At 47.9% G+C, this 11549-nt stretch overlaps 1 protein-coding gene across 1 annotated transcript; it reads left to right on the top strand.

Annotated features, from left to right (window-relative positions):
* The first annotated feature begins 1206 nt into the window (after positions 1-1206).
* FGF23 (fibroblast growth factor 23) lies at positions 1207-9410 on the top strand. The gene is made up of 3 exons (XM_028120978.2): positions 1207-1603; positions 7294-7397; positions 8973-9410. The coding sequence occupies exons 1-3, from the start codon at positions 1207-1209 to the stop codon at positions 9408-9410; spliced, it is 939 nt and encodes a 312-aa protein (XP_027976779.2).
* Positions 9411-11549: the final 2139 nt, after the last annotated feature.

Genomic DNA, 11549 nt, shown 5'->3' with positions numbered 1-11549 from the left:
GTGAGATTCAAATGAGCTAAGATATGTAAAAATTAGCGTTATGAAATGCTTTATGAGCTATAAAAACTTGCACAAATGTAGGATAACAAATGGCATCTTTTGCCTGCACCTGTATGATTGTACATCCCATTATGCTTTGTGCAATGGGTACTTATTGTTTCTGCCTCCTCCGTTAGCTTTTGACCTCCCTGAAGCAGAGATCACACCCAGCTCTCTCTTCTATCAACCACGATGTCTAGCCTGATGTCTGCATGCACTCAGTAAGCGGAAAATTGGAAGAGGAGCAGTGTCCTTGTGTGTATATTTTTCTGGTATGCATTGCAGTAGCTTGCTCCCCATTGGACGGAAGGTACTGGCACTTCCACGCCACATCAAATGTAGCTTCCCAGATGGCATACCTGTGAGCAGGGTCTGCAAGGAAGTGTCCAGTCCCAGGAACCAGGCACCCAGGAGACACTAACTGTGGGGACACCCTGGCCTGTCCCTCTGCCCCGGGACCTTCCCGGGTTCTGATCCCCTGTGCTCAGCCACCAGCCTTCCTATCTTCATGAAGTCTCTGAGTTAGTCTCCATACAGTTGGAGAAACCATAATATTGGTTTAGTTGCCCTTAGGCAGTCCAAACTAGGAAAACTGAGAAATCAAACCTCAGAATTTCATAAAGCAGCAGTGACCTCAAGGCCTGGCTTCCTTTCTTCCTATTTTGAAATTTTCCCAAGGTGGCAACTTTGGCTTTTGGACCTCTATTTCCAGCTCCCATGTCTTCATGAAAGAGGGATCTCAGAGGGTGCTCTCTGCCCGATGGTGTCCTGTATTATTTCTGTACCTTCAAGACACCCACTTGGTGCTGTGCACAGAGAAAGCACCGGATGCACAGTTGCTGATTGGAATTAAAAGGATAGAGAAAACCAAAATGAGTAGACTCAATGGGAGATTAATTGCACAGGAGTCTGTCGACTGCATGACTAGAGCTGGACTTTTTTTTTTTTTTTTTTTTTGGAACTGCTGGCTGCCTTCACATTTCCTGGTGGAAGTGGGACAGGTCATCAGACAACCCAGAGTCGTAGATAACTTTTGCCCACACATCACTCACTTTTTGGAGCGCTGGACTGAAATTGAGGGGTGTGTGTGTGTCTGGAACGACGTGCCTTCCGTGCGCCTCAGAGGGCTCTGCGTTCTCTTCCAATGGGCTGGTTACAACACAGAGGATGTGGACAGCGGAGTTTTTCCTGTTTGATGTCACACGGCTACCCTTTAAAAGTCCGAGGGAAAAAAGGAGGGAATTCAGCCTAGGATCCTCACGCCAGATACCCACAAAGAAGAGGAGAAAAAGGCCTGCGAGGCACAGCCAGGGGGCTCAGGGAGCCAGTGTCAGGTTTCAAACCCAGCCAGCCATTCAGAGCACTGCGATGTCGGGGACCCGCCTTGGGCTCCTGGTTTCTATCCTGTGCTGGGTAGTCAGAGCCTATCCCAACACCTCCCCGCTGCTCGGCTCCAGCTGGGGTGGCCTGACCCACCTGTACACGGCCACTGGCAGGAACAGCTACCACCTGCAGATCCACAAGGACGGCCATGTGGATGGCACACCCCATCAGACCATCTACAGTGAGTAGGGGCTTCATTCAGGCTGGGAAGGATGGGGAGCTCCTCTGTCCGCCCGCCCCCAAGGGACCTGGGGAGGCCTTGGGCTAGACCAGAGTGCCAATCCAGCCTCCTAGCTTCTTGCCCAGAATCCACTTATTTGTCTGTGTGCGTGTGCACGCACGCGCCTGTATGTGTTTAAACCCGGGGAGAAGATTCTGCCACTCCCTTAATTAGCATTTACTTGTTTCTCCCAACACAAATAATTTGTCTTAACTACAATCTCTTTTCCCACAATAGCAGCCACTCTCACTTTGTCCTAGCCAAAGAATCCAAAAATGTACAGAACCGAAAGGCAAGGAAGTGGAGAGGAGAAAAGTTAGATACGTCATTGATACTAAGTATGGGCTCATAAACTTTGGACAGGGCTAACAATGGAGGTTATAAAGAAGATTCCTGTATCAGACCAAGGATTGGAATAGATGAACTCAGGGGCTCTTTCCAACTCTGAGCTTCTAATATTCTGGTCTTATAAAACTTCTCAGGAAAAAGGTACTAAAGACAAACTGTCCAGGTATGTTGTCTTGATGGGTCTGACCAAGGGCATGAACCATCCACGCATCCATGCACGCATGCATCCATCCATCCAGCATGTTTGCTGGGGGCTTCAGAGGTACCAGTTTGGTATCAGTTGGTGATTCCTTTCTGTGGAGCTGAAATTTCCACTCAGTAGCAGATCAAGCTAGTTGGGAACTCCTTGGCAACATGAGGCCACTGGAATGATTTTAAAGATTAGGTTTGTGACAAGATGGATCACAATCCATAGTTGATCAATTAGCTACGATTCAAATGAGGGCCCCTTCATGTGCACCTACACAGGGGATTCTATGGAGAGAGGGGGGATGGGTATTGAAAAAGACAAGGTCTTCGACTTTAGAAGAATGTGTCACAGTTACACTGAGGATACAGGAGAATGCAAGCAGATTCAATCTAGATCAAACGAAAGGAATGACAGAGTAATCACAGTCTCTGTTTAATTAAAGGAAACTTTTTATGGGAATAATGATTTGCCCTCCTTGCTGTACTGAATTAATTGATAATTTTCTGTGGCCCTGCTGTATGGAATCAAAGGTCCCTAAAACTGTAGCAAGATGGGGCGCCTGGGTGGCTTAGTTGGTAAGCGTCTGCCTTCGGCTCAGGTCATGATCCCAGGGTCCTGGGATCGAGTCCCACATCGGGCTCCCTGCTCAGCGAGAAGCCTGCTTCTCCCTCTTCCACTCCCCCTGCGTCTGTTCCCTCTCTCGCTGTCTCTCTCTCTGTGTCAAATAAGTAAATAAAATCTTAAAAAAAAAAAACTGTAGCAAGATACATGCACATGCAGAGCCAGCCATGCATACCTCTTTAAGTGCTCAATGGATGTGACGGGAGATGAGAGGAGGGACCAAAGTTCTCTGCAAGTACCAGGCAGGTTCCAGAACTCGAAAGGGACCTAGTAGGATTCAGGAGTCAACATTCTGGAAACCAGGTTGGAGTCTAATGGCAAAAACCTGAACTAAATCTGGATACACTTGATGTGTCCAAAGTGTTGCTCATTTTATTCAAAGGATATTTAACAGAAACTTTCACTGAAAGGAACCCTCAAAGACATGTCCTCTGGAGCATGACAGAGACAGTGTGAGCCAACTGTGGTGAGCTGTGTGTGGTACGGTGTGCGATGCTCTGCCTATAGCAGGCATCCTGAGCTGTAGAACTTTTCCCTCAAATATCTACCGGCATCAGGCTCAGAGAAGGCACTCATACAAGTTGGGAGTGAATTAAAATGATTGAGAAGAAGCAAAATGAAGGGAAACGATTTCAGATTTTTTTTTTGATAGAAATGATTTTGTTTTGTTAGATGTAGACAGTAGCTAAGCATTATGTCTCTAGAAATTAACACAAACCAGCAGAGGGCAACGGGGCCGGGGGGCATTGTTGGGGGAAGAGACTTACCTGTCCTACTTTATATAACCCTTTATACTATTAAAATAAGTCATTGTGTGTATTACCCAAATAAATGTATACACAAAGGTCAAAACTTAGGAAAAAAGGTAAGAGGAAACACCGAGGCATGTGGGTAAGTAGCATAAGTAATTCACAGACTGGTGAAGGATTTGCTTACACTTGATGGAAGGTGTATAGTGTTTTTTCCCTCCTAAATAATTATACATTTCTTGGTGAAATATGGTTCATTTGATCATTGTGCTTTAGTCAGTTCTTGATTAATAGTTGAGTGCCCAAGCCTTCTTTGGGTTGTCAGTTGTGACATTACCTGCCTGTAAGATTCTACAACCTCGCTTGGGACTTACATCACCGATATCCTCTGCACCTCCTATATCCCACCCCCTTCCAGAGAGCCTCTCTGACGTCAGTCTCTGATCCTACTCTGAAGGAGGCCTCCCTCCCGCTCCCCACCACCCCTGCTTCATAGAAACAGCAGAAGAGATGCTTATTACCCATGGTTAAGACCATGTCCAAGATCCTGATATTTTTCCTTCGTCCATTTTCCCCACTGGCGCTTTCTTTACTTGAAGCTGAATTATCCTGGGACTCTTTAATCTTGCAAAATATTATCTTTCTTTTGGGGAGCTCGAAGCACTTTACATCTACCATCTCATTTATCATTTACCAGCATGAGAATAGAACAGAGCCAAAAATTTTCTACCTTTTTTTTTTTTAAGATTTATTTATTTATTTGAGAGAGAGACAGAGAGAGCATGGGGGGGTGGAAGAAGAGGGAGAGGGAGAGAATCCTCAAGCAGAGTCCCCTCTGAACATGAATCCCAGGATCCTGAGATCATGACCTCAGCCGAAATCAAGAGTTGGACACTCAACCAACTGAGCCACCCGGGTGCCCTGATAATTTTCCACTTTTATAGCAGAGTGGAGGCAAGTGGCAATAGTAAAATTACTAGCATTTAGAAAGTGCTTTTATTATGGATAAAAATATTATCTCATTACATCCTCAAGCGGACCAAACGAGGTAAATGATTCCACAACCTATGAAAAACAAAGGATAAAGAACTACATCGGCTCGAGGTCACCTAGAGGACACCTTGACCCCAACCCCATGCTTCTTCCAGGATCACAGGCCAGTCCATTAAGCCCACCTGGCTGCAGCAGGTTGTTGCTCCAGCAACCAGTGTTGTACCTTCCTTCTGCCAGATTCTGCCCTAGAACCCGCCTGCCTGTGAAAACACGCCTTCCGCACAGGCAAAGGGAAGGCAATCTGTCTCTTCCATTTTCTGCACTTTCTCGTTGGCTCCTGTTGGTTTGACTCAAGGCTGTGCGTCATCTGTAGCAGCTGCTCGCTCTTCCCCTCCAGGCTGTTTGTTCCTGGGACGGGCCCCGGGGCCCAGCAGCACACATGGCTCGCACACTGCCCACACTGACCCCAAGCATGAGGCCCGCGTGGCTGCCAAAGTCTGGGCTTGTCATAAACGGCAGGCCAGCACATGCTACCTAATGCCTTCCGTTTGCTCAATGCTTTTTGAAAAAAGTCACTTTTCCAACCATGATTGCTTTTGATTCTGATCGGAACCCTGTAAAGTTGGCAGGCCAGCTACTGTCATTCTCTATACACAGCTGAGGAACCTGAGGTTAGAACAATGACTTGCCCAAGGCTACAGAGTTAGGAAGTCGCATAACTGGGACCAGAATCCAAGTGCCCTGGTTCCTGGTTCAGTGCCCCTTCCCAGACCTGCTCAGGAGCAGCGTGACTTGGGGTTCTCACCGGTTGCGACATATATCTTGGCACTTGATTTTGTTTCCTCAGGTGGGTGATGACTTTTACTGGAGGTGAATTTCTGGGTTGTAGGAAGAGGATGTTACAGTCGCTGTCCTGTGTTTGAATCCTGCCTTAGTTCCCTTTGCACATAAATTGGAATGCTGCTACTACCCATGTTAATACTAATAAGATTAGCCAGATCACAGTTGTTTGAGAATTTAAAATCTGTAAAGTACCTAAAGCACAACCACTCAAAAACAGGGACCGTGTGTAATTTTTTCCCAGTTAGACTGAAAATTCATCAGGACAAAAACTTATTTTTTACACATTCCTTTGTTTCTTTCAGGGCTTGTCATAGAATTAGCCACATATTTGAGACCCCATAGACAGACCTCATTATGGGGCAATTTCAATATCCTCTGCACCTCCTATACCCCATCCCACTTCCAGAAGCTTCCCTCAAGGCTAACCCTTAGCTAAACCTGGAAACAAATTAACGTTTCTCCTCGGCCTTCTTGTTTTCTCTTCTTTCTGGGCTTGCTCCTACCCTCATTCCCTCTGTCCCACATCATTCCAATTTCAGTCCATATGAAGTTCTGCTAGAGTCTAGGTATTGTCTGCTACTCTCCTCAGAGGTCTCTGAGTTGAGCCTACACAGGGTAAAGAGGGGAGACCCAGGTGTAAGTCACCCCGTGAGGCTCCCCCACTTCCTGGGCACAGATACTGGGCGTTTTCAACCTCTCCATACTACATTTCTAGAACAGAAATTCAAACACCTGCCAGGGGGTTGTGAGGCCAAAGGAGATGCACGTGGAAATTCTGTGGTAAGCAAATGCAAGTGACTCCAAAGACTTAAAGAAATGATTTTTAGCAGAAAATGTCAGGTAATTAAACAGCATTTGGGGTGGAACTCTTGCTGAATGATACTCTTGCCACAAAACAGAAAGCTTTAGACTTTAACTAGTCCTTGGGGCAATGCACTGCAGTTGGTAAAATTGCAAGTCCCCACGAGGGCAGGCAGTTATCAGTTATTCAAAGTGTAGGTACTATGTGTGGGGTTTAGGCCCTTGTTGGAGACTGGTTGTTGAGTGGGGACACAGAAAGACCATGAGGGACTGCACTGGAGGGGACACCACCAAGCGAGAAAGGGACAAAGAGCAGCCATGAAGATCCAAGAAGAAATTCTGTGCATCCGTGGTATCTATTCGACACAGAAAAATAAACCCTCTGCTCCCAAGTAGCTCACTCTAGGGGAAGCACTAGATAATGTAAACTTAGTTTAGGCCAGGTGAATGAAACACACTCTGTAATAAAGGTGAGGGCATTTGTTCTGATTAGGGAGATTAGGAAAGTCTTCATAGAAAGTCACATCTGAGCCTGGCCTTGAAGGATGAGAGACTTTGATAAGCAGAGAAGGGAGGAGAAGATAATTCTAACAGTGTTCTTGATGCATAATGGGTGTTGGGTGATGGATCACGGACTACCATACAGATACCTGGGTGAAGCATCAGGCTCTATACTCAAGCTGGATCCTTGAAGGACATCTTGGTGTAGATTTAAGAATTGCATAAGCCCAGAAGGCTTGAGAGAACATGATGACCACCACAAGTATTAAGAGGTATTAGCCAGGCAACCAGGGAAGTAAAGACAGTGCAGGCCAAGAGGGAAACACGTGTCCAGCACAGGAGAAAAAATGCTGGGAGTTCAGAGTGCTCTATACCGACAAGAGGAGGAAGTAGGAGGCAAATGGGGGATGGGGTGGGGGGTTGTTTGGAGGGGAGAATCAGAAGAAATGAAGCTGAAGAAGTAAGTACAAGGGAGGGTAAAGTGAAGTCATCAGCGCCCTTAAAATCAATCAAGGGAGGTTTCATGGGGGTGGGTTTTCAGGAAGCGCTCAAACATAGGAATTGGATGTGCAGCCAGTTTTTGACCTGGATGATTTTCTCCATAGGTGCCCTGATGATCAGATCAGAGGATGCTGGCTTTGTGGTGATAACAGGTGTGATGAGCAGGAGGTACCTCTGTATGGACTTCAGAGGCAACATCTTTGGATCCGTGAGTTTCCTTTTTGAGCTGGTCACCATTTAAAGATAATTCATTTCTTCCCCAGAGCATAAAATCTTATAAAGATTCCATTGGCAGTGCTTGGTGATGTTTTCACGGAGTGATTTAGTCAATCTAAGTAGTAGATGCTCAGGTTTATACAGCTGGAGTTTGAACCCAGGTAGTCTGGTTCTGGGGACTGGGCTCTTAGCCTCTAGTCTGACCACCTATGGGCACCCATCTACACAACACCTACACAACACCTTGTACGTAAGTCCTCTAATGAGAGCCATTAGTGTCTTCCCAATTCTTTTACTAGACCTTCTTGACCTTGGGCTCGTCCCCTCGTTTCTCTCCACTTCAGTTTCCTCACCTGGAAAAAGCAGGGATCGCCCTCCAGTTAAAGATCTCTCATGGGGACTCCTGGGTGGCTCAGTCAGTTGGGCGCCTGCCTTTGGCTCAGGTCATGATCCCAGAGTCCTGGGATCGAGTCCCGCATCAGGCTCCCTGCTCAGTGGGGAGTCTGCTTCTCCCTCTCCCTCTGCTTGCCACTCCCCCTGCTTGTGCTCATTCCCTCTCTCTCTCTCCAACAAATAAATAAATAAAATCTTGTTTAAAAAATTTAAAAAAATAAAGCTCTCTCATGAATGATCTCTGCCCCAATCACCCGTCATTCAGATTGGTAAGCAAAGGATTTCCCAAACCACAGGTTGCAGGCATATTCCAAAGGATTTCGAGATCTTACCGTAGTAGGACTGTTCCTACTTACCTCTTACCCCCAGACAGACCCACCAGAACTACCATGACAGCAATGACTTTCTGCTTATCTTGCTGCCGTGTCCCAGCACCTACAACAGCACCTGGCCACAAGTAGACAACTCTCCATGGAACAAACATAGGCATTAAATTAAAATCTCTATTGACCACATTTAGGCATATAGATAGTCCTCATCTGTAAAAACACTCCGTGGAGTCTGAGGATTAACTGAAACAACATGTGAAGGTCCTAGCAGCTGTTCAATAAAACCCAGTACTAGTTAGTGGCAGAGTGAGGGCTCAAACCTAGTCATCTATCGCCAGAGCTCCCGGCCCTAAATCCCAAACGATATTATCTCTGAGTGCGAGTACCCTCAATTATGTCTGACCCTACAAACCCCATCCCCCCTCCTTTCTCCAGGCAAGGAGACAGACCCAAGCCAACTTCCAGCCAAAGGCAGAGGCGGGAAGAACGGGTTCCCCTGACGTTAGCCGTCCCTCCAGAAACTGAACACAAGTGCTGCCTGCCATGGCCAGCCGAGCTGAGCCAGCCCCGTGCAGGGCCGGCGGCGGGCTCCTGGCGGGAGCGGGGGCTGTGGGGTCAAGTCCCAACCGTGCTGCTTGCTTGGGCAACTTGGAGAGCGCTGGTCAGAGATCACTCCCCGCAGAAGGGAGCGGCGAGATGTTAAGGACGCCCCCCTGATAGAGTCCCGGAGGACGAAGCCAGGCCCAGCACCCCCACCCCCACCTCGGAGGGTCGCGCGGGGGTCGGGGCCGGGGCACGGGGACCGGGGGTCCGCCAGGCGCTCACCCCACCGCTCTCCCTTTCAGCACCTCTTCAGCCCGGAGAGCTGCAGGTTCCGACAGCGGACGCTGGAAAACGGCTACGACGTGTACCACTCCCCGCAGCACCAATTCCTCGTCAGCCTGGGCCAGGCCAAGAGAGCCTTCCTGCCGGGCACCAACCCGCCGCCCTACTCCCAGTTCCTGTCCCGGAGGAACGAGATCCCCCTCATCCACTTCAACACCCCCAGGCCGCGGCGGCACACGCGCAGTGCCGAGGATATGGAGCGCGACCCCCTGAACGTGCTGAAGCCCAGGCCCCGCATGACCCCCGCCCCGGCCTCCTGTTCCCAGGAGCTCCCGAGCGCCGAGGACAACAGTGTGGTGGCCAGCGACCCATTAGGGGTGCTCAGAAGCAGCCGGGTGAACGCGCACGCGGGGGGGATGGGCGTGGACAGGTGCCGCCCCTTCCCCAAGTTCATCTAGGGAAACCAGAAAGGAGTCCTTTCCCAGCAGTCTTTCCGAAGAAAACTAAACTTTTCGGAGCTTTTCGGAGGGACGTGCGCCCTCCGCAGTCCAGGGAAGGGGAAGGTGGGGATGAAGTGGGCAGTTAGCGGCTTCTCCCCATTCACCGGGAGGTCGCCCGAGAATGTACCTTTGAGGCCTGAGTCATGGCGCTTTCACCGCCTTCCCCACCCCACCTATACCACCTTTCCGAACTCTGAAGCCCAGAAAGATAAACTAGAAGTTTCGCCTTCATTAAGGAGAGAGGGATTCCCACCGCGACCACCACCCTTCCCCCAACCACCCGGGGCAGTTTTTATTCCCTATGCCTCTCTTCTTCATCAGTCTAGCATTAAAAACCAAGCAATGGCTTAACGAGTTCACCACTTCGAGGTGAAGGGAAGAGCCAATACCAGTAGCGTCTCCACTGTTCCTTACGTTTGTGTCACCTGCCTGGACCCTGTTGGCATCTCTGAGTCTGCAACCTTGACTAGGGCATTAATAGCTGACTTGGGCAAACTGATAAAAGTCCTAATCTCAAGGCTTCGCTCTTCCTTGAGCATCTCTGGAGAAGAGCTGTCAGAAAGACTGGTAGTAGGCTGGTCAAACCGGACCTGGAATGCTCAGACAATTAAGGCAAGAAACCAAGCTAGAAAATTCAACCTCCCTGCCGAGTGGGCCCCCCTTGCCATGCTCTTTCCCCTTCTATGCAGCCAGAGCTGGAGGGCCAAGAATGACTCTGCCTGTTCCCAAGCGGTCCATGGTATAACCCTGTCTATGGGCCCTGTCTTGGGCTTTAGTGAATTTGGCCAGAGGAAGAGCTTTGGCATCGGCTCATGAAAATCTCCCCTGCTAGGAAATGGAAATAAATTCAAATTCCCCTCGGAGGCATTTGATGAAGCCTACTTCCAGGCTGAGTAGTACCACATTCAGGATAACTGTCACAGGGAGGGAGTCTTGAGACAATGGGACTGCTCTGGGTTCGGTTTTCTGTGGACTGACAGATTGTGTCCTTCTGTCTTAGTGAAGTGGCATCAAGGACTCAGAGGAAAAGAAGTCCAATAATCAGGGGACCAAAGTGTAGGAGTTACCCAAAGACAACGCTGTTGGTTCTCCTTACTGCTCTACCGATGGAGGTAGTTAAACACTCCCGGGCTGACATGTCTGGGTCTTTGTCCACTTGCAAATTCTGGGGGCATTACTGAAGACAGTATTCAGTCCCAAGAAAACCAAACCTCACTTACCGAACAGCTGAGGCACCAGCCAGGTGGGCCTGATGCTCAGCCTCCCTCTACCTAGCCTTACTACCTGACTTGGAGTCTTTCTATGAGGGGGTCCCATGTTCCTACCTCTGTTTAGATGGCCGCCCACAGAGCAGAATGCTAGCAAGCAAAGTACATTTCAACAACAGCTTTTTGCATCACCTTGTTTTTTCCCACTGCCATCATGCCCCGAGCCTTAGAAACTGATCCGTTGTTTTTACTTATGAAACATCGGACAGCGGTTTTCACCTGATGGTTTTAAGCTGAATTTGAAGGTCTGGTTCCTGTTCTGAAACACTAAAACTATGTATACAACTATATAGCAGTGCATGGCAAATATTTTCTCCATAGTTTTCATTTCCTGTTGGAGATATTATACTGTTTAAAAGCTTTTGGAAGCTCCCATACTGATAACTAGATGTAAAATCCCAAAAGGACTTTGGCAGAAAACTGGTTGTAATCTTATAAACGCAATACCATTTATTAGGGGTTCTTCCTTTGGCAGAGCCGGAGTAGTCCCCACAATTTCCTACGTTCCTTAGCATGTGGCAATATTTATTTATTTATTTGGAAAATTTGCTTATTGCTCAGTATTTATAGATATTTATAAAAATGTAACCCCACTTTTTTTCTTTCTTCTGTTTAAAAGAAAAATAAAATTTATTGCAGCTTCTCTTAGCTTTTCCTTTCTGTATTACATGAAAGCATGTCATATGATAACGACAGGGATTATGGGAAGGCAGAATTGTGAAAATCCAGAGACAGCATTATTGAATTGAAAAAGAGCATCAGAATTTTAAAAGTCTGCCATTCATAAATGGACTCAGCAATTTTGATTAATCCAGACAGAACGACGGAA

The sequence above is a fragment of the Eumetopias jubatus genome, unplaced genomic scaffold (genome assembly GCF_037043125.1).
Source record: "Eumetopias jubatus isolate StellerSeaLion01/CBP00866 unplaced genomic scaffold, mEumJub1_p1.0 scaffold_8, whole genome shotgun sequence".
Classification (NCBI taxonomy): domain Eukaryota; kingdom Metazoa; phylum Chordata; class Mammalia; order Carnivora; family Otariidae; genus Eumetopias; species Eumetopias jubatus.
The sequence above is the reverse complement of the archived record's forward strand: the minus strand, read 5'-3'. Positions and strand labels throughout refer to the sequence as shown.